The sequence below is a fragment of the Pristis pectinata genome, chromosome 7 (genome assembly GCF_009764475.1).
Source record: "Pristis pectinata isolate sPriPec2 chromosome 7, sPriPec2.1.pri, whole genome shotgun sequence".
In the NCBI taxonomy this organism is placed as follows: Eukaryota; Metazoa; Chordata; class Chondrichthyes; order Rhinopristiformes; family Pristidae; genus Pristis; species Pristis pectinata.
In genome coordinates this window covers 92,845,681-92,869,626 of record NC_067411.1, presented here as the reverse complement: position 1 = coordinate 92,869,626, position 23,946 = coordinate 92,845,681, and the positions used below count along the sequence as shown (strand labels likewise).

At 40.0% G+C, this 23,946-nt stretch overlaps 1 protein-coding gene across 1 annotated transcript in view; it reads left to right on the top strand.

Annotated features, from left to right (window-relative positions):
* Positions 1 to 23,946, top strand: part of erap2 (endoplasmic reticulum aminopeptidase 2) — a 38,175-nt gene that overhangs the window by 2,748 nt on the left and 11,481 nt on the right. Inside the window, exons 3-15 of the mRNA XM_052019817.1 lie at positions 3,952 to 4,090; positions 4,318 to 4,452; positions 7,926 to 8,046; positions 8,801 to 8,955; positions 11,716 to 11,829; positions 11,918 to 12,049; positions 14,256 to 14,387; positions 15,250 to 15,318; positions 15,746 to 15,921; positions 16,039 to 16,118; positions 18,451 to 18,634; positions 21,470 to 21,626; positions 22,669 to 22,853. Of these exons, the coding sequence (XP_051875777.1) occupies positions 3,952 to 4,090; positions 4,318 to 4,452; positions 7,926 to 8,046; positions 8,801 to 8,955; positions 11,716 to 11,829; positions 11,918 to 12,049; positions 14,256 to 14,387; positions 15,250 to 15,318; positions 15,746 to 15,921; positions 16,039 to 16,118; positions 18,451 to 18,634; positions 21,470 to 21,626; positions 22,669 to 22,853 (1,779 nt within the window). The remainder of the gene's footprint in view (positions 1 to 3,951; positions 4,091 to 4,317; positions 4,453 to 7,925; positions 8,047 to 8,800; positions 8,956 to 11,715; positions 11,830 to 11,917; positions 12,050 to 14,255; positions 14,388 to 15,249; positions 15,319 to 15,745; positions 15,922 to 16,038; positions 16,119 to 18,450; positions 18,635 to 21,469; positions 21,627 to 22,668; positions 22,854 to 23,946) is intronic.

Here is a 23,946-nt window from a genome sequence, read left to right as displayed (position 1 = left end):
AAAGAGAAACTAATTTACAATTCAAACTTGCCTAAATACTGTACCTAACACAGTCAGTTCTGTTGGCATTAATAGCTTTCACTGTGTTTTTCTTTCATTTAAATAATATAATTTAACCCCATGAAAATCAAGCTGATGCTGTATATAATTCTCAATCTGACAACTGGAGATATCTGAGTAATTATCAAATATTACTAAATGCGATGGGAAGCTTTCCTCTGTGAAGGACTTTCAGCAAAGGACAAACACCAACTGCTACCCACCAATCTGGAACTGCTAATGTGCCACCTCAGATACTCAAAATGCATGGTTTGGGAACAATTTTCAATAATGGTATTATGGGAATGACATTTCCACCAACCTGTAAATATTAACTTAGGATACAGATAAGCATTGTATATGGTCACCAAAGCAGTAGCATTTGTGCTTATTATTTTTGATATAGATTAGTATCCTTCTTATTGCAACAAAGTTGGTAATAATACTGTTAAGCAACTGTTTCATGTTATAATCAACAGCGGCTTTTCTCTTTTTCTGTGCTTAAGTTGGGAACTATTTGCACTCTAATAATGTGTTGCCTGTGCATAACCAGTTTTATATTGGCTGCAGTTGCCAGCTGTGCTTTCGGCTGCAGTTGCCAGCTGTGCTTTCAGCTGGCACAACTCTAAGCTCTGGAATTCCCTTCACTTCACAACCGCTCCACCTCTTTCCTCCTCCTCAGGCATCCTTAACATCTAAATCTAGCTTTTGTTCATCTGCCTTCACAACTCAGAATGTGATTGGGACTTGTGTTGTCTCTCATGATGTTCCTGTGAAGTGCACTAGCATGTTTTATTATGCTTAAGTCATCATAAAAGAGAAGGTATTGGTGTATTAGTTGAGGATTGCAGCAAGATAATTTGAAAGCCAAAAGAAACATGGAAGATTCTTCCTGTCTATTCAAGTTAAATTCAATCCTGATCATATAGGAAGAAATATATTTTGCTTCACTGCAGAAACAATTAATCTCTAAAAATAACATGTGGCTAAAATGAGTTGGATTCACTTCATGAACAAGGGTCACTGCCTGTGGTCACTGCCTGTGGTCCCTGGCTGTCTGGCCCAGTTAAAGAAGGCTGAGTGAGTTGACCACCATACTTCTTCCCCCACTCCACCCTGCCCCTAAACCCAGAGGCAGCTGGTTAGGCCTCACAAGGCTTCAGCAACAACTAGGCCTCGAGTGGCATACTGTTGAGACCCAGCACAAGGTTGCCCTAACAACAGGCAAGGTTTGAGGTGCAACCTCCCCTCTTGGCTTTGTAAGGAGTCTCTGATGTTCAAGTACATTTAAAAACTATTAAAACATGTTTTAAATAATGAAAAAAGGAAATTGAAATAAAAAAAATAAAATGGATTAAAATGCAATTAAACTCTAAGAAGTAAAGCACAAATAAATAACTAGCCTTTTTTTCTTCTAAACTTCAGGCCAGGAATCCTCACTTAAATGGGAACTCCAATCCTAAGCCAGGTCTGAGTGTCGTAGAAAGGCAATGGCAGATTTCTCAGGATAATGCATCTGTCGCTCAGCTCATTCTTGAACATGTAATGACGTATGTCTCAGTGGGGAAGGACTACAGTTTAGGGTTCTTCTGCCACTGGAGAGGGAGGGGCGGTGTCCGGTGAGGAAGCCCCTTAAATATTGTAAATATGGGATTGGGGTAGCAGCCCAGGGAGCCACACGGTGTGGCATCAGTGCTGCTTTTTTATATATATAAAAAGGTAACACTAATGATTGATCCGTACACAAATGTAAAAGTTTGCACTGTTTTATTGTTGTATATAGTTTGTTTTTTATGATGAATAATGTTTATTCTGGAATAAAAAATAAATCCTGAACATATGGTGGGTACATTCTACCTACCTGGGAGCAGCCGAACAGCACCAATTCCCTTCGGAACCTTAACCACAGCCATACACAACTGAAAATATTGTAATGACTAAATAATATTATTCTTTAGTTAGAAAAACTTTCAGAAGTTGCCTAAAAGCTCCACTCATCATCATTCATGTGTTGCTAAAATATCCGGCAGGATAATTGGCAACAGAGGAGGCATGGATACAACTCGCGAAGGGAATCCTGCAACAGGATGGCATTAACCCATTGTTATCCTTAAGAAATTGCCTAAAACGCAGTATATTTCCAGTTACTGATTCAAACTGAAAATACTTAGTAAGTCAGGAAGCATCACTGGAGAGAGAAACATAGTTAAGGTTTCAGGAACCTTTGGAATCTATCATTGGAACAAGAAAAGTTAGAAAACAGACATATTTTAATTTGCAAAGAAGAGAAAGGGGTGAGAGAACAAATGAAATGTCTCTGACAGGGTGAAGACCAAGAGAGCTGAATGAAACCAATGTGGTGCTGACAGCTCAGAGAGGGTTGTAAAGGCTTGTTAATCACATTTTGATCCATTTTGGAGCAGATGTAAATGGAAGGAGGGGAATGCAATAAAGGGAGAAAAATAAAATGAAACTTGCTGAAGATCTGAAATAGAAAATGATGCTGGAAGTTCTCTCTCTGCTCTCGTTCATCTCCTCCTATTTGCATCCCCTCCAGACAGCTCAGCTTCAATAAACAAGTGCTCACCACCCTGTCTCAGCCAGCACCACCACCATTTGTGCCATTCAGTCTCACTTGGCTTCCAGCCTATCACAGACCTTCCTTTTGTTGTCTCCACCCATCCCCATTCTCTGCAACTTAAAAATGATTGATTTCCAACTTTTCCTGGTTCTGATAAAAGGTCATTGTTCTCAAACATTATTTCTTTTTCCACAGATATTGTCTGACCCTCTGAGCATTTCCAGCATTTTCCCTTTTTATTCTGGATGTCTGCTCTTTTGCTTTTCAATTAATTTAAGCTAATAGGTAAACTGGGTTAGTCCACAAAAAGTCTGGACAAAGTAAATCTCCTTTGAGTACATTTAGAATGGTGTGGACATAAATATGGGTATCCACAGTTGATGGAGCTCCATTTAGAGAAAAAAAACTTTTTTAAAAAAAAAAGTTTTTTTTACAGCACGGTAACAGGCCCTTCCGGCCCAACAAGTCCACACCACCCATTTAAACCCACGTTAACCAACCCGTATGTCTTTGGAATGTGGGAGGAAACCAGAGCACCCAGAGGAAACTCACGCAGACACGGGGAGAACGTACAAACTTCTTACAGACAGCAACGGGAATTGAATCCCGATCGTTGGCACTGTAATAGTGTCATGCTACCCGCTACGCTACCATGCATCCCAAAAGTGTGCATTTGCAGGTGCATGTCCTCCCCAGGTTTACAACAGGGTTCTGTTCCCGTGAACTGTTTGTGACCTGAAAAGTTCACAAGTCAGAAATACGGCCACAACTGAGTTTCCGCACGGCAGAACATTTGGATTTGCCCTGCAGCAGCTGGCAAATCCATATCGCCAGTCTCCTAAATGCTCATTTGTATGTACGTGCTGTACATAAATCAGGTGTTCCTAAGCTGGGTATGACCTGTATCAGCAGGTCACACAACATATTGCACAAATAAGGAGGTGAAATGTACCTCTGAAATTTAATACATTATAAATTTCCAGTATTAAGTTTTTTTTACTTCCAGTTCTCCTTAATCTTTATGTCTTTGGAATGTGGGAGGAAACCAGATCACCCAGTCCCTCTGGTTTCCCCCTACATTCCAAAGACATAAAGGTTGTGTTTACTGTGATACCGCAAAGTTATTTTTTTTTGCTATGTACTTGGATTCTTTATCAATGTTCTTCTCATTAGTTATTGTTTTAGGACAATGTGTAGGTTTTTCAATTTTCTTATTTTTATAGAAAAGTATAATTTTCTATAAAATTATAGGAAAGTAATTTTCCCTGTTTCTTGTTCATATTTAATTTGAATAAATTTAAGTTATGAACTATTTCTATATCTTTTGGCAGAACTCTTGCATCAACCCATTTTGAACCCACCTTGGCGCGGATGGCCTTTCCTTGTTTCGACGAACCATCTTTCAAAGCCAATTTTTCAATCAAGATAAAAAGGGAGAAGCAGCATATTGCACTGTCCAACATGCCCATTGTAAGAAATTCTGTTATTTTATAGAACTAATTTTACAATTTCTAATCACAGGGCTTTCTTATGGAGTCAGCAAAATAATACTATGTGAATGCAGTAATGTTATGCCTTCCAAATGGGGTATCTAGCATGTCCATTTTGAATATAATTTGTATACAAATGCTCTACAAATGCATAAAATCTTATGTTTAAAAATGTATCTTCGCACCTTTCCTGATTTTGTTTTGTAGGTTAAATCTTTGCCAACAGCTGGAGGACTTTTTGAAGACCACTTCGACATGAGTGTGAGGATGAGCACCTACTTGGTGGCATTCATCGTCTGTGATTTTAAATCTGTCAGTGCAGTAACATCAACGGGAATTAAGGTGAGCTGTATTATGGCGTTAACTGTCCTTTACCAGAAACAATCCAATTGGTGGGTGAGACGTCAGCAGCTCACTCAATCCACCGTTCAGCAATCTCCTAGAAATCTAGATACTTCCAAATATGGAAATTTGGAAAGGGATATCTGCTTGTTTGAAATCTGTAATTAGTCCCGCTTTTGATTTTTTATGTCATGAATGCTGACATTGTCTATATATTTTTATCTCTGCTGGTTGACAGGCTGATTTTACACTTGCTCACTGAGAATGGGGCAGCCTGGTAGTTAAAGTGGCAGCTGGACACCCACCTCAACATTTCTGAAGTATTTTTCCACTGCTATATTAGCTGATGAGTTAACTGCAGCATCAGAGCCACCTGCTGGGGACCAGGTCAGTTTTATCTCTCCAGGTCCACTGGCATGATGTTGAAGGCTAATGATGGCAGAGATCTCAGCTGTCAGCAAAGGTTCATTGTGAGCAGGGTGTGCTCTGGAAGAGGCCAACTTGAGTTAAATTTAGTAGTTTCTTTCATCATTTTATTGTAACCCAGGAGCCCCCAGCCCCCACAGGAAGGCTTTGGCTCTTTCCCATCCCAGCCTTCCTTTCCTAACTGCAAGTACCTCTGGAACTCCCTCCACTCCACTTACTTTACATTGTAATAATATTCAAATGTTATTAGTGACAATTCCCTTACATGCCTGCCGATAGCTACCTGGTGTGTAATTTCTCAGCCTCCTGTCATCCATCTCATCATTCCACTAGGTTCATTCATGCTAGAGCCAGGTTAAAGTACCCTAGCAATTAAAATGCCCTATGTCACCAAAGGGCAACAGAAGGGTATTTCTTATTGCCATAAATGGATTTGTAAGGTATTGACAAATTTCTAATTCCCTTCTCCTCTATAGTCCTTAACAAGATTTATGACATGACACACTTTTTAAAAAAAATTACCAAAAGAACTTCCAAACTTACTTATAAACTTAGCTGTAACAATTACCCTTCCAACCCACGAGCAGTGTGGTGTATTACAAAGGATCTTTTAACACTTGGAATTCTGATTTGTATGCTGAAGCAAGTGGGCAAAATTTCTCTTACAATATTACATGTATTACAGTATTCTCCTTGGAGAGACGGAGGATGAAGGGGGACCTGATAGAGGTGTATAAGATGATGAGAGGTATTGATAGGGTAGATAGTCAGAGGCTTTTCCCCAGGGCTGAATTGGTGGCTACAAGAGGACATAGGTTTAAGGTGCTGGGGAGTAGATATAGAGGAGATGTCAGGGGTAAGTTTTTTACTCAGAGAGTGGTGAGTGCGTGGAATGGGCTGCTGGCAACGGTGGTGGAGGCTGATACGATAGGGTCTTTCGAGAGACTGTTAGATAGGTACATGGAGCTGAGTAAAATAGAGGGCTATGGGTAAGCCTAGTAATTTCTAGGGTAGGGACATGTTCGGCACAGCTTTGTGGGCCAAAGGGCCTGAATTGTGCTGTAATTGTTCTATGGTCAACACATTACCAGCATCCCAGATCTGCAGATTCCTGAAGGGACCATGCCTTTAATCTGAGAAGTGCCTGTGCCCATTCAAATTCCCTCCATTTGAACTTCCCCTCCCCACACCAAGCCACATCACTTCATCTGCTTTATTAACAAGGAATGGCAGAACAAGACAACATCCAGCATATTTCTATGATGACAAACATAGACTAATGCCTAAAAAAACACAAAATGAAATTTACCTAAACAGTGCATTTGGCATGGATAGATTTACTCTAACAATTCAAAAAGAAACAAAATGATTATTTTGATAAAGTTAAATGCCTCCGCATACAAAAGATGTACAGCTTCCTAAATTTGTTTTGATTGCCTTTCCAAAAATATCTTAGATTTTTGTCCCATGGTTGGCCAAGGTTTTTTTTATAGAATTAATGGCCGGAGGAAACAATCTGAGTCAAGATTATTAGATAATGTAATATATGTTTATTAGTCACATCTACATCAAAACACACAGTGAAATGCACCTTTGCTAGAATGTTCTGGGGGCAACCCGCAAGTGTTGCCATGCTTCCAGCGCCAACACAGCACGCCCACAACTTCCTAACCCTTTGGAACATGGGAGGAAACCAGAGCACCCGGACGAAATCCACGCAGTCGCGGAGAGAACGTACAAACTCCTTACAGACAGTGGCCGGAATTGAACCCGGGTCGCTGGCGCTGTAATAGCGTTACGCTAACCGCTACACTACCGTGCCTGCCCTACATGGTGACTATTAGGGATGGGTTTGGTAGACTAACTCCTCACTTGTAATTTTTATTCCCTGGTGCTAGTCCTCTAATTAAATGAGTTTAATGATTTAAACTCTTAACCGGCCAAGTGTTATTCAGTGAAATATTGTTATATTATTCTACACTGTGTGAATGAAGTTAATAAATTACTGATCCATTAGTCATACATTCATTTTAGTAAAATACATAAAAACTAAGACCATAAATTGGAACAGCAATAGAATTAACATAATACAAACACACAAAAATAATGTGTGGCACATGTGCTCCCAAACTACATTGGCAATTGTCTGCTCAGTATGGGAATGGGAACTGGAAGTTACACCTGCCCCTACAGCTCCTCCCTCACCACCATTCAGGGCCTTAGACACTCCTTCCAGGTGAGACAGTGCTTCACCTTTGAATCCGAGGGTGTGATTTATTGCATCCGGTGCTCCCAGTGCAGCCTCCTCTACGTCGGTGGGACCCGACGCAGATTGCATGACCGCTTCATCGAGCACTTTCGCTCTGTCCGGCAGGATCTCCTGGTGGCCAGCCACTTCGATTCCACTTCCCACTCCCATACTGACATGTCTGTCCACGGCCTCCTCTACTGCCACTTTGAGGCCAGATGCTGGTTGGAGGAACAACACCTCGTATTTCCATCTTGGTAGTCTCCAACCTGACGGCATCAACATTGATTTCTCTAACTTCTGGTAACCCTTTCCCCCCCTCCCCTTTGTTTTCCCTCATTCCTGTGGCCCCGTCACCCCTTCTCTTTTCCCTCCGCTGCCTTCACAACCTGCCTCCAGTTCCCCACCTCCATCCCTTTATTCCATGATCTACTGTCCTCTCCTATCGTATTCCTTCTTCAGCTCTTTGCCTCTTCCACCTACCACCTTGCCTCTCACATCACTCCTTTTCATCCTACCTTCCCCCTCTCACCTGGACTCACCTATCACCTGCCAGCCTGCGCTCCACCCCCTCCCCTGACCACCCTCTTCTGGCTTCTGCCCTCTTCCTTTCCAGTCCTGATGAAGGGTCTCAACCCGAAACGTCGTCTGTTTATTTCCCTCCATAGATACTGCCTGACCCGCTGAGTTCCTCCAGCATTTTGTGTATAAATTCTGAGGTCTCCTGCATTCTGTCATCCAATTGTTCGCTGAATATGCAGGAATACAACTTTTATTAGTGGGTCTTGTATTCCAACAGGTGTCTATATATGCTGCCCCAGATAAGTGGGATCAAACACATTATGCTCTGGAGGCAGCTGTGAAGCTACTGGAATTTTATGAACATTACTTCAATATCCACTACCCCCTTCCAAAGCAGGGTAAGTCAACCCCAAGTTTTCAATAAAGATATGAAACAAAGGATATTGTATAGTCAAGCAGGTTCAAAGGCAGAGGGAGAATTGAAGTCAGGAAATAGAAGTGGTGGATGGTAGGGAGATGAGAGAATAAGATAAGATTTCTTTATTAGTCACATGTACATCGAAACACACAGTGAAATGCATCTTTTGCGTAGAGTGTTCTGGGGGCAGCCCGTAAGTGTTGCCACGCTTCCGGCGCCAACATAGCACGCCCACAACTTCCTAACCTGTACGTCTTTGGAATGTGGGAGGAAACCGGGGCACCCGGAGGATACCCATGCAGACACGGGGAGAACGTACAAACTCCTTACAGTCAGTGGCCGGATTTAAACCCGGGTCGCTGGCACTGTAAAGTGTTATGCTAACTGCTACACTACTGTGTCTGCCCTATTTACAGGACAGGGGGATATGGGGAGGCGATTTGCATAGTTTAGAAAATTGAGTGGGTTGTTTTAGCTGCTTCTGGTTATTATCTGATCCCCAAAGTATTTCAGGTTGTGAAGCATTTTCAGACATTTTTGCACTGAGAAAAATGAAATTATAAGTGCAATTTCTTTAATTGTTAGAGAATATTTTACTCTATTAGAGATAAATTAGGTGTAAATTAGTAAATTAATGAAAAGTTTCTCTTTAAATTGTATGATTATTGTGGGAATTGTCACTTTCTAAAAGGTAGTGTTCAGAGATGATATGGTGAGCATTGTTGTATTTTTAGATCTGGTTGCAATCCCTGATTTTGAGTCAGGAGCCATGGAAAACTGGGGATTAACCACTTACAGGGAGACCTCTCTACTCTATCATCCAACAACGTCCTCAGCATCAGACAAACTGTGGATTACCATGGTGATAGGTCATGAACTGGCTCATCAGGTATTGTTTGGCCTCATGTAATGTGCATTAACATTTATAGTGAGCTTCATTGAACTTAATGCTTGCTAATTGGCTTCTGAATGTCATCAATGCAGTTTCTAATTCCAGGAGACATAGGTCACAATATTCATTTACATTTCCATTACAAATATTACAAAAATTCTTAACAGCTTCACTCCAAAAGTTGTCTATATATCTAGCAAGTTTTAGAATATAGAACATAGAACAGTACAGCACAGAACAGGTCCTTCAGCCTACAATGTTGTGCTGACATAGCTAATTCCTCCTACCCATGGAATGCCCATATCCCTCTATTTTCCTCTCATTCATGTACCCATCCAAGCCCCTCTTAAAAGCCCCCAATGAATTTGCCTCCACTACCCTATCAGGCAATGCATTCCAGGCATCCACCACTCTCTGAGTAAAAAATGTACCCCTCAGGTCTGTTCTGAACCTACCCCCTCTCACCTTAAATGCATGCCCTCTGGTATTGGATCGCTCAATAATGGGAAAAAGATATTGCTTGTCCACCCTATCTATGCCCCTCATAATTTTGTACAATTCCAACAGTGTATACATCTTACTTCCTAAATTGATGTTAAATAATATATATAATGTTCCAAGGAGCTACCTACAAAGCTGCTCAGATGGTTTGGATAAATTCCAGTTACATCACCACCTTAGAAATGAAGACACTGCTCTCTGTATAACATGAATCTCCAAGGTTTCTCTTGGGTTTTGTTAAATTTAGTGGTAGAAAATCTGTTAATATTTTTCAGCAGATTTCCTGCCCAGCAGTCATCCTGTTGGACAGACTGACCATCTTGTGGCATCTAAGTAGCAGGAGAAAAAGTAAGGTCCCAAGAAGTGGTAGTGAGCATCAGAATCCTTGGTATTTAGATTGCGAGTTCAGGGAAATAATATTTTCTTCATTGTTTAAACCACTGGGATTGTGGAGAGATTGGGGTCTTTTGAATTTGTATTGGAAGGAGAGAGTGGGGTCATTTTGTTTGGAATGAGGAGAAACTGGGGTTTTGATCGGTACAAATTGGGGAGTAACTTGGGATGTTCAGTGTTCAGCAGAGGGAAAATGTTGTGTCCTTGGGGACTTTGGTGAGAGATTTGGGTATTCAGTGTTTGCTTCATGGAGAGGGAACTGTGAGCGTGTGACACATTTCAGACTTAGATCAGGGTCAGGAAAGATCATATTCACCCAAGCCTACACTGGGTGAACAGAATTTTGTACAAGTGCTGTGGGATACCACTAAGCAAGTCCAGATACCTCCATTTGTAAGCAATCAATCTGCATAGAGGAGCAGGAAGCAACGTACTGATCTTCAGGATATACAGAATAAGCAGCCAGTTGCTTCCCACTTGCTTTCAGTGACTAGTGTACAGGGACACCCAGGTTTCCTAACTTTCCTTTTCCTAATCTATCACCATTCAGGTCATAATTTGTCTTTCTGTGTTTAGAATCAAAGTAAATAACCTCCCTTGTATCTATGTTAAACTGCATCTGCCCACTAACCCAACTTGTCTAAATCATATTGGAGCCTCCTCATAGTTCATGTTCCCCTACTAATTTCTCCCCACCCACTCCCAGCTTTGTGTCATCTACATACTTAGAGGTGTTGCATTTAGTTCCATCATAGATATATATATGTTGTGAAAAGCTGGTGGGTCTCAATCACTGATCCTTATGGTAATCCATTAGTCACTGTTGCCACTTGGAAAAGACCCATTTATTCCTACATGACAGCCATACTGACTGAAAATCCAGACCAGTATTAAGAATTGCTCACCAGTGCCTCTACTTCCTCATGAGGCTAAAGAAATTTGGCATGTCCCCTTTGACATTCACCAATTTTTATCAATGGACCATAGAAAGCATCCTATCCGGATGCATCACAGCTTGGAATGGCAACTGCTTTGCCCAGGACTGCAAGAAACTGCAGAGAGTTGTGGACACAATTCAGCACATCACGGATACCAGCCTCTCCACCATTATCTCTGTCTGTACTTCTCACTGCCTCGGTAAAGCAGCCAGCATAATCAAAGACCCCACCCACCCCAGACATTCTCTCTTCTTCTCCCTCCCATCGGGCAGAAGATACAAAAGCCTGAAAGCACGTACAACCAGGCTTAAGGACAGCTTCTATCCTGCTGTTATAAGATTATTAAATGATTCCCTAGTATGATAAGATGGACTCTTGATCTCACAATCTACCTCGTTATGACCTTGCACCTTATTGTCTACCTGCACTGCACTTTCTCTGTAGCTGTGACACTTTACTCTGCATTCTGTATTGTTTTACCTTGTGCTACCTCAATGCACTGTGTATGAACAGTATGCAAGACAAGTTTTTCACTGTACCTCGGTACAAGTGACAATAATAAACCAATTCCAATTGGGAGCATCATAATAGGAATGGATGATCAAAAGGAAGGAGTAGTGTGGCCAAAGTAAAGATAAGTGAAGCATATAGATTTAAAGATTTTTCCTAGAGTAATTACATTTGACCTTTAAGCTTTTAGAAAATTATTTTCAATTTAGTCCATCTCTTATTATACCACCGTTGTTAGGTATGTAATCCTTTTATCAATCATTGTGTTTAGTTGTTGAAATTGGATGGATAATCTTTGGAAGTATTAACTAATACCTAATTCCTAATGGAAATTTACATTATGTCATTTGATTAGAAATGAGTATGTTTTAAAAGTGCTTATTGGATCCTCTAATTAATATTGTATTATGTTTAGTGGTTTGGTAATCTGGTGACAATGGAATGGTGGAATGACATCTGGCTGAATGAAGGGTTTGCCAGGTATATGGAGTTTGTCTCTGTTGATGCCACCTATCCTGATTTACAAGTTGTGAGTACTATTTTCTTACTATTAATTGGTTCACTGCAGAATATTTGGCTGAATTTAACTCTTTTATTTAATATTAAATCTTTTACAGGGTGATCATTTTTTGAGCACATGTTTCGCAGCAATGGGAAGAGACGCAATGAATTCCTCACGTCCCATATCTACATCAGCAGAAAATCCTACTCAGATAAAGGAAATGTTTGATACCGTTTCTTATGAAAAGGTATTTGGGTAGCTACTAAAGAAGTGGAACCTAATGACAGAGATTTTGAAACATGAAGTTGGCTGACCTTTGTCTTTGCTGATATACCACCCACAGCGAAGCAGAATAATCCTCAAAGATACGCGAACACCAAATTCCGTGTAATATGTGAGACATATTGCTGTATCTTCAAAGCTGAGTGGATTCAGATATACAGTATATTTGTTACATATTGGGTATTTTTAGGGCTGATTTCAGTGGAGTTTTGGACTAAAGGATCCACTGTGACATTGAATGACAAAGCAGGTTTGATCAGTCAAATAATCTATCGTACTTCAATTTGTTTTGTTCTTAGAAAATTGCAGAGTGTAGACTGCATTTGTTAAAAAAAATCAAATGAATAGCCTTACACCCGCCCCCCCAACACGAACACATTCGTACATTAGAAGAGATATAACATTTATATCTGAGAATTAAAAGATGCCCAATGTAGTTCAGCTTCATCCCATGTGCTGACTGTGGCTCACTGGAGCACTCAAGCCTCTGAGTCAGACAACTGAGACTTCAAGTTCCCACACCATGGACTTTATGCAAAAATCTAGTCTGTCACGTATGTAGAATATCGAATGAGTGCTGCATTGTTGGAGATGACATCTTTTGGATGTTAAATTGATATCCCATCTGCTTGAAGATAAACTGGGGAGTTAGTCCCAAAATCTGTCACTCAATCCACACCAGATTGTCTGGTCATTATGTCATTGATGTTTATGTGATCTTGTTGATCTCAGATTAGCTAAATATTTCCTGCACTGCAAGAGTGAGTATATTTCAAAAGTGATTTATTTGCTGCGAATATTTCATTCACTTCAATGGAACCAGATTTGGGGAGCTGATTACAAGGTCCCCATTATTAATGCACACAACCAAGGAAGAATTCCTACTCCAAATTCTCTAAGTAGGCAAGAACACAATTTGAGTGTATCTTAAACTGATCTTTTCTTACTGCATTGAAATCTACCTTAAATGTTCACAATTACAAGTAATTTGTGAATATTACTAGTCAGTTCCAGTATTAACCCCCTTTTAAGATAAGCATACTATACACAGTTCTCTTTTTGGAGACTATCTTTCAATAACTTGTCTGCTATGCATTTACATTTGCATTGCATGGGTTACCTTTCTGGGATTACTTCTGGAAAGTCTTTGTCTCGTCTTGGTCAATATCTATTTTTTCTGGTTTCTTCCTAAATTAACTAGTCTTTCTACTTGTATACTGTTTGCTACAAAGGGAGAAACTATATGTGTATATCTTTTGCTCATATCAATGAGGAAATGCCTTTATCTGTAAATTTACCAGTAATACACAAAATCAGACTGTAAACTTAATCTTGCAAATACAATATTTGTAATATGCTTCACCTTCTCTATGCTCAAAGACTTAAACTGATAAGTTAATAGTTATGGCAGACTTTACTCACATTGGATAATACTTTGAACATTTCCAACTTTTATCTTTAACCAAACATTTGAAAAGCTTCCAGCATTGTCCCACTCTGACTCTGGTTCCAGCCTTTGAAACAAACTCCTTTCTTACCTTGCAGTTGGTGCATCCTCCATTGGTCCTTTATAAGGCCTATAGAATAAGAAGGAGCAAGGCTTAGGACAGGTGCTCTGAAATGTTGAACTACCTACATCCCCAGCTCCTTAGCTGGTTAGGACTGCACGGCCACCATCTGATGCTTTTCTAGCCTCTTGAACAAGGTGGCTTCCTCACTGAGCAAAAGATGGCCCTTCTGCTAATCCCACAAATTTTGACTTCAACATTGAACACCCCAAATGGTTGCAAACTCGCATTTACTGCAAGAAGCATTCACCAAAACATGTTCAAGTCCTCTTCAAAGGTTTTGAAGACACTTTCCACTTTTTTATTCTGTCTAATTTGCACCTTTTTCAATCATGAGTGTGATTTTAAATATTTTAATGTCATCAAAACAGAGGGCATCTTATTGCGTTCACTGTTTAAGAGATGAAATCTTATCCTCAGCAGACTACTAATGTCTAACCTTCAGCAGTTTGGCTTGGCTTTTAACCTTAAATGTGTTTGATTAAATTTGAGGTTAATCCCTATAAAGTGACCTACTGATGTGTTCAATTTTGTTTTGAAATAGAAAAGAATGACTTTAGAGTTGTTATATGTAACTTGCATTGTCTGACTTGTTGAATATAGGGAGCATGCATTCTGCACATGTTGAGAAATTTTTTGACAGATGAACTTTTCCAAAGTGGCCTCGTTCGTTACCTTCGAAAATTCAGTTACAGGAATACCAGGAGTGAAGATCTGTGGAACAGTATGGCCAATGTGAGTGTTTCTTCTGTTGTCTGAAAGTTGGTCTGTTTAATTGAGTAACAGTTGAAGAATTTGAAGTGAAAAGATAATTGTGATAAATATCAAATGCTTGATGGACTTCTATGTATGTTTTTAAAATGTTTCACCTAAATCGGTGTGAATTATTTTTACCTTGAATACATGATCTTGATCATATAACAGCTCTAACCGACGAATTAATCAGGGCCCATGAATGTTTTGCTCAAAGGCTGAACAATTCAATAGCGTAACAGGTCCAGGTGGGTTGGGGCCTGCTTATGCGGGCTCCTTTTAATTAACAGTGAAGCAGACCTCACAAGTGCTATGAAGACCTGTTTCCACCTGAGTGGCCTCTGCCATTACTCAAAGGCGTTCATCTTTGTTTACTTCACCATGTTTTGATTTACTGGCTGTATCACATGCCCCATCATTTTTTTTTGTCACCAGGTCACAGACAAGCACCTTATTAGAAGATGATTTAGGAATTTTGTAACATTATCCATAGTTTGGTGTAGTGCTAATTCTGAAGTCAAGGAACTTAGCCTAACCACCGAACCAGAATACAGTAATTGGATTTTTTGGTTGAATTAACAACTCACATTGATGTAGACACTTGAAATATATTTCGTAAAAGTGGCTAAATCAAGGAAATTTGAATAATCAAACAAACCATTTGAATTGAATGGCTAGAAACATGATAACAGTCACAAAAGTTTCATGGAAAATTCTGGATGTTTCCATTTCAATATAATCTTGAATCCAGAATTTAGGTTAGCCTTTCCACTTAGAAAATGTCCTCTTTTACAGAGTTTATATTAAGGCAAAGAAAAATAACTCTATTTTGAATTCTCAACAGACTTGTACAAAGGAAGACTTTACTTCAGGTGGATTCTGCTACAGTGGTTCACGAGCCGCAAAGAATGCCGTAAGATATGATCTTTACTGAAATGTTTTGTATTTGTTGAATAATATCAATCTGGTGACTGATACATAAACTCAGCTTGTAAGTTCTTACAGATACAATTAGTACCAGTAATTTATACAAAATTACAATCCCACATCTACTATGGATCCATTAAAGTCCAGCCAATACTGCTAAATCATCTAAATAATATTGATGAATCAAAATCTTTGATGCTAAAGGGAGTGTGTGAACAGGGCCCCATTGTGTTAAAGGGAATGTGGGAACCAGGGCCCCGGTGTGTTGAAGGGAGAGTGGGGATCAGCACCCAGTGAGCGAGATGCTGAACCACTGCAATTTATGAACTAGCATTCAGTGGATTATCAGAGTTTTACTGTATTTGATTGAGAACAACATGCTAAACTGGCATCTATGCTTTGTTACTTTTCAGTACCACTCTGCAGGGGAGCATCTAGACGTCAAGGAGATTATGAACACTTGGACACTTCAGAAGGGAATACCAGTGATAATTGTCGAACATATTGGAACTTCACTCAGGGTACAACAGGAGCGCTTTCTTAAGGGAATTCTCCCAGAGGACCCCTCATGGGCTTCACTACAATCTGGGTACTTGTTTGTTACTAATGGTTTTCTTTGTGGTTTTAAAAACATTATACATTGAAACAGGGAAAGTTTTAAACATTTTAAGAATCACAAACATTTTTTGCACCATTTTTTTTGCAGCTACCTTTGGCACGTACCACTAACTTATATCACAAGCAATTCTAAAACAATTGGTAGACATCTTCTGAAAACAAAATCCGGTAAGAATATCAAAAGCTGTAATGGGAGGAATAAAAAAATCAAATACTTAATGCAACCCATTTGAATATAAAACTAATTTTAAATCTCTTCCCCTTTGATAGTATTCAACATACCTTTTTATAACAACTCAGATAGTTTGAATGGTTACAATGCCAAGAACACTATCACGGTGTGAATGATTGTTGAGAAATTCCGATGGTTCAGTATCTGGCTCATTATAAACTACAGAATCCTAATTTATTGCAGGCACGGTAGCGTAGCAGTTAGCGCAACGCTATTACAGCGCCAGTGACCCGGGTTCAATTCCGGTCGCTGTCTGTAAGGAGTTGGTACATTCTTCCCATGTCTGCGTGGGTTTCCTCCAGTTCCCTCCCACATTCCAAAGATGTACAGGTTAGGAAGTTGTGGGCATGCTATGTTGGCGCCGGAAGCGTGGTGACACTTGCGGGCTGCCCCCAGAACACTCTACGCAAAAGATGCATTTCACTGTGTGTTTCGATGTACATGTGACTAATAAAGATATCCTATTGCTTAAATTTGAAAACATGGTGGAGTCTGTCCCATTGAAATCACTATGTCTAGAAATTGACAGTAAAGATGCATCTGACAGTCAGTTTCAGCCAATAAGTGATACATTGACGAGCCCACTGCAGGGAAATTCAGTAGTGCATGAAGCCCAAGGCAGCATGAGATGCCGTACAAGCAGGCCTGTACTTTGTGCAAAATCAGGGCTGAGTCTGGCACACTGCAGGAGGAAAGTCAGAGGGACAGCTGGGGATCAGACAGGGAGTTCAGACTGGTCATTGGCTGGAAGACCCAAGGCAGAACCAGGCTGGTATACCACTTAAACAAGACTTAGCTTGCTGGGTTTCTCAGCTTAAAACTAATGAGGCAGATAACCTTTAATTAACACCAAAGCAGTATTGCAAAAGCTTGCTTCTACATGAGTGATCAACAAATAATGCAAGCCATGCAGGCCTGAATAAAACTGACCGAAGTTATGGGCAGGCATGGATTGGACACATGTATGTCCCTTTATTAGCAAGTCAGACAATAGAGAACACAGAAGGAAAATTATGGACCATACACCAAGCAATAAGTCTCCTTATTCTCCATTACATTTTATGTTTCTTTGAACCTGAATTGACTAAAAAGATGAGATACTGTGCAAATTAATTTCCAAGCACTTTTTTTGAGATAATTATACAAATGGCTGCTTGGCTCACTTGGCAGCATTCTTGGTTCTCACTAGGAAATCTGGAGCTGAAAATTCCTGCTGATTAAAGCTCATAATCTGGACTGATAATTAGTCATACAGCAATATAGCACGGATACAGGCCCTTTGGCCCAACGAGTCCATGCCAACCACATTGTGACCCTAGTCCCAATTTCCTGCACTTGGCCCATATCCCTTGAAGCCCCACCCCTCCATGTACCTAACCAAGTGCTTCTTAAATGACACTACTGTACCTGCCTCAACCACTTCCTCTGGCAGCTCGTTCCATATACCCACTACCCTCTGCGTGTAAAAGTTATATCATAGAGTCATACAGCACGGAAACAGGCCCTTTGGCCCAACTGGTCCATGACAACCAAGATTCCCATCTAAGCTAGTCCCACTTGCCTGCGTTTGGCTCTCATCCCTCTAAACCTAAACCTTATGTTGGCTTCCAGGCCTGTAACTTCTCTCTTGAAATGCTCGTCTTTGTTTTCATCTCTTAGTGGTTTCCTTGTCTCCAATCACATTTCCCTACCTCTGTACAATTGAGCAATGGAGTGTTGCACCATCAGAGTTACCACCTTTATTTAGCATCTAGATGTGAAAAGTGTTCTTGTTTAGCTGCATGTAAAACAGAAGTGGAACTATGTGCATTAGAACACTATTTGAAGATGTGCCTTCCTGGACTCCCTCTGGTGATGTCACACGAACGTGCATTATCTGGTCGATTATTCATTTCTGTTTCCGAGGCTTTGCAATGAGTAGATCAGTTGCTCTGTTTCCCTTCACAACAACAATGACCTTGTTTCCAAACTGTCCGTGTTTGTACATCTGACCGTCAGTTTCAGCCAATAAGTGATATGTTGATGAGTCCACTGCAGGGAAATTCAGTAGTGCATGAAGCCCAAGGCTTTGCAATGAGTAGATCAGTTGCTCTGTTTCCCTTCACAACAACAATGACCTTGTTTCCAAACTGTCCAAATCCTGTAGCATGCCAACAGCACCGTGAGACACCACATAAATGTAAATTCACTTATTTATCATTTGGTCTGTCAAGTGTGAACAGCTCTGTTAACTGATTATCTTCATTAAATCAATATTGCTTTAACCAGATCACATCGAAATAGAAAGAGAAGCTCAATGGGTAAAATTTAATGTGGACATGAATGGTTATTACATTGTACATTACGCGAATGGCGGATGGGATGCATTGATTAATCTGCTTGATAAGAACCACACACTTCTGAGCCAGAAGGACCGAGCAAATCTGATTCATAATGCTTTCCAGCTAGTCAGGTACTTTGAAACGTTGATATTATTGTATCTGTTACTGTATTGTATCTGTTATATATTATAATCACAAGGTGAGTGGGTTACAATATGGTGTTGAAATTGTGATGTATGTGGTGCTGTGAAGTTTAGTAATGTTACAGATTAGCAACAATAAAGGAGGTACTATTATGTAACTGTATCTTACTCAATATTGTGTACAATAAGTAGCTGCTTGTTGTCACATTTAAGTCATTGCTTTAGCTTCCTTCATACCCCTGCAGATATTGTAGGAGCTTTGCAACTTTTAAGAACTAATCTATTGGGATCTCAGACTGTGACCCCATTTTCCTGCTCCAACTCCTGATAGAATTTATATCTAATTACTAGATATTCTCCTATTCTGATCACCATTTACAGGCTCCATTGACCGCTCCCTGTTACACTTTATAACAATCACCCAATTTTTTTTTTCAGCTTTGAAGCTCTTTATCTTGTTGGTGGTTTGAGTGAGCAAGTGTTCACATAAACTGTTTCTTGGCTCATTTAACTGGCTGTAGGGAGGCACTTTATTTTGTTTTGAAATATTAGGTGTTGAACTCATGCCTCACAGCTCCAGTGACTTGAGTTCAATGCTGACCTCTGGTACTGTTTGCCTGTTTGCACTTTCTCCATACGGCAGCATACATCTCCTCTGGGTGCTCTAGTTTCTTCCCACGTCACAAGGATTTGTGGGTTTGTAGGTTAATTGGCAACCCTCCATTCAATTTGGTCATGGCCAATTCCCTATCTCAAAACCATATACTCTTTCCTCCTCACTCTCCCCATGCTTCTTCATCCCTTTTTGCAATGAAGATCTTCTTCATTGCAAGAAAGCTTGCCATTACACCAGCAACATTGCGCATTTCATCTCGACTTAACTCCATCATTTTAGAGACTGTAATAACAACTGTATATGGCGCCTTTAATGTTACATATATCAATGTGCTTCGCAAGAGGGTCATCAAACAAAATTTGAAATCAAACTACATTCAAGGAAAATGATTAAAGTCTCAGTCAAAGAAGTAGATTTTAAAGGCTCAAAGAGCTGTAGGAAGTGGTGAGTTTTAGGGAAGGAATTCCAAACCTTATGGCTTAGGGCAATGAAGGCCTGGCTACCAGCGGTGGAGCAGTTAAATTCAAAGTCAATTAAAGGCCCAGAATTGGAGAGTTTCTGAGGATGCCCCAGCTTCCTCCCACATCCCAATGATCTGCTGGTTTTGTAGGTCAATTGGCTACTATAAATTACCTGCAGAGCAGAAAAAAAACCAAATGCTGGAGGAACTCAGCGGGTCAGGCAGCATCTGTGGAGGGAAATGGACAGTTGACATTTCGGGTCGAGACCCTTCATCTGAGCGGCAGGAGAATCGGGATATAATCGATGAGCATGTGGAAGAAAATAGGTCACAGGAAAAAAGTAAGGGGATAAGTCTGAGGGGATTACTCTGAGAGTCGACATTGTCTCAATGCGCTGAAACGCTCTGGTGTTGTAAGAAAATATCACAATATAAAAATATTTGAGTTTCGAAGGATATTCCAGATGTGGTGAGGAATTTGATAACAGGGGTGATGACTTTAATGTTGGGGAGTTCCTTAAACAGATGCCATTGTAGGTCCACAAGCACAGAATTCATCTGGATTCCAGCATCTGCAGTCCTTTGTTTCTCCTGGTCTCCTGAGTTCCCCCAGCATCAGTAGTGTTTTTCATCACAGAATAACTGGTCGTAGGGAATTTGGTGTAAGTTAAGATATTGACAGCAGAGTTTAGGATAACTTCGTTTAATGGGAATAGAAATGAGGGAAGACAAGTTGGAATCTATTATGGTGGTCAAGTTGTGATAAAAGCCCATAGACTAAGATGGTGCAGAGGTGGGTGATGTCATGAAGGTGGAAACAGGCAGCACTACTAATGCTGCAGTTTTATAATCCTCCAATCATGTCTTATGAGGATAGGTTGAGTGAGTTAGGGCTTTTCTCTTTGGAGAGAAGGAGGATGAGATGTGACTTGATAGAGGTGTACAAGATGATGAGGCACAGATCGAGTGGACAGTCAGAGACTTTTTCCCAGGACAAAAATGGCTATCACGATGAGGCATAATTTAAAATGATTGGAGGAAGGTACAAGGGGGATGCTAGGGGTAAGTTTTTTTTACACAGAAAGTGGTGGGTGCATGGAATGCACTGCCTGCAGATACATTAGGGACATTTAAGAGACTCTTAGATAGGCATATGAATGATATAAAAATGGGGGACGATGTGGGAGGGAAGGGTTGGATAGATCTTAGAGCAGGATAAAATGTCGGCGCAACATCGTGGGCCGAAGGCCCCGTACTGTGCTGTAGTGTTCTATGTTCTATCTCTGGGTCAGAAATATCATCGAGGTTGCGAATAATCAGGCTTAATTTCAGACAGATGCCAGACAGGAGTGGAGTCAGTGGCCAGGGAATAGAATTTGTAAAGAAGACCAAGGACAATACGTGAAGTCTTCCCAATATTCAGTTGGAGAAATTTTCTACATACACGGTGCTGAAAGCTATTGTAGATCCCACCCTTACTAACTAATCCTTGCCTTCATTTACCTCCATTGCTTCTTGCTATGAATGCAGCCATTTCTAAATCCTCATTCTTGCTTACTAACCCTTCTAGTGCTCTGCTCTCCATCGTACCCATTCCACAGCCTTTTGACATCAGCAGTAACCTGAGTGTGAATTCCCTGTTCTACTCATCAACAATAATGAGTGGGGATAAATGAGAGATGGAAGAAAAAGTAATCTTTGCTGTTATTGGAAAATAATAATGAATTATCCTTATTTCTGTGTTTAGTGCAGGAAAGCTTTCACTTGACCGAGCTCTTGACTTGACCCGTTACCTCCAACATGAGATTAAAAACATCCCAGTGTTACAGGGTCTGGGTTACCTGGAGCTATTTTACAGAATGGTTGTGAATAGAAATATCACCGATGTTGCCACAAATCTAAAGGTAAGGTAATGTTGTCCTCATGTTCTACTTGACTGATACCCCTTCATAGAGTCACAAAGCAGCTGATAATTATCTAATGCAGGTGTGGACAAATAACTTAGTGCCATCTTTTTAAATACATTTGAGTGTACTTGTGTCAAGGAGCTTGAACCTACCCATATTAACTACATTAAATGAATCAAAGAATCACATACTTCATCACACTTATCACAAAGCTTGCAATCTCTTGCAACAGAAGTGATTTCATGGCAGCAGCAACCTTTGGGTATTAGTTTTCCCCCAAAAGGCAAATTTTGTGTTAGTTGGCGGCAGCCTGAATCTTGATGAAGGGTCTTGGCCCGAAACGTCGACTGTTTATTTCCCTCCATTGATGCTGCCTGACCTGCTGAGTTCCTCCGGTACTTTTTGTGTATTGCTCCAGATTCCAGCATCTGCAGTATTCCTTGTGTTAGCATGACGCCCAAGCCCAGTTTTGTTTTAGTTCAACAGCCAGCATGGTTCACTAGAGAGGAATCTAGAGAGGAAAACCTGCTTGTGGTTCCCATCCCCAGGCAAGGGTTGCTGGGTTAATTCTAATAAAAAGAAAAATTCATGAAAAGAGAAATAGAGTTAACGTTTCAGGTCTACAAAGGGTCTTGGACCTGAAAAGTTAACTCTGACTTTCTTTCCACAGATGCTGCCAGACCTGCTGAGTGCCTTCAGTATTTTCTGTTTTTACTTCAAATTTCTAGCATCTGTGTTTGATTTTTAATTTTCATTTACTATTACGTCAATTGTAATGTGTCTGCTGAGATCAGTTAGCTTAGCATATACCATGGAGTAAACCTGCAACTTTTCTGGTTTGCATTCTTAGTATTGTATCAGGTGTTCCATTAACCACAGACAATTTCTGCTCTTTCCCATTCTAATGACAGTTTTCCAAAAGAAATTGTTCATATTTCATTTCCTTCTATAGCTGTGCATTAATCTTTTGAGATTTACTGCAGGCAGTTTCTGGTGCCACACGAGGATTTGAATGTTTTTTTTATTATTTATATTTCAGAACTATATCCTTAAGTTTTTCAAGCATCTAATTGATTATCAGTCATGGACTGATGATGGCACAGTGTCAGATCGACTGTTACGGTCCGACCTCCTGGAACTTGTCTGTGACCTCGAATACCTTCCTTGTGTTCAGAAGGCATCAGCTTATTTTAATCAGTGGAGGATGTCCAATGGTACCATGAAGTTAGTAATGTGAAATAATAGCATCTACTCTATACTTTCTGATTGTCTCGAACAAAAAAAAATTTTACATATCACTTTACTATAACTCTGAACAAATCTTTCATGGTAAATTACTCTGAGTGACACTGACGTCATTGTACACAGTTCGATAGCACAAGTAGCAATGAGTGTTTTGTTTTTGGTGTTGTTTTAGGGATAAATTGAATTATCAGGATACTACTCATTTTTAAAAGAAAATCCTAAGAAAACATTTAGCATCCACTTGGAAGAATGCACTCATTAACATTTAATCTGAAGGACAACTCTTCAGGGATACACCACCACCTCAAGGAGTGTCAAACATTTAAGATGTTGGCCCTGAAGATCTCTCATCCAGTGGGAATTTAAAGTTCTATTGGGTTGCATTCTTTGCTAAATTAAAAGTTAGCTTGAGTTGTATTACAGGTGAATTAGTTTAAAGATTATTTTGCACGTTATGGATACTTGGGAATGATTCCAAAGCAGTGATTTAACATTTCAAATAATTATAGCATGAAAGCTACAATATTTATTTATCATTTTTAATCCAATAATACCACTAATATCTCTTTGTTAAAGAGAATGTTTAGACTTGAGGAATACAAAGCTCAAAAGAATGGTTAAAAATCAATAATTCCATGTAATAAAAAGTGTTTATCCCATTAAAGCTAGTTCTCCTGCCTCTCCCACCTCACTCACCCTCCATTAGACCAAAAAATAACTTAGTTTTTGTTGTTTAATTACCTCCATGTAATATAATTCATTTTAATCTCCACCAATGCACAAAAATGCTTCTTCTTCATTATAACTGTCTACATCAGTTTTCTACCTATATTGTTGCAGGAACTGATGCACACAAGCCCTTATGGGAATGGAAATTGTCTCTGGGTATTTTCCATTTAGTCTCTGCAAATGTACTTTATTTAAATCTAATTATCCTGATGCTTAAATAACCCCAGCTGCATAGAAAAAAGATCCCCAAAATGTGACAATGGGCCACCTTTCTAAGCATGCATATAAGGTGAGAGGGGGTAGTTTCCGAAGAGACGTGAGGGGTAAGTTTCTTACTCAGAGT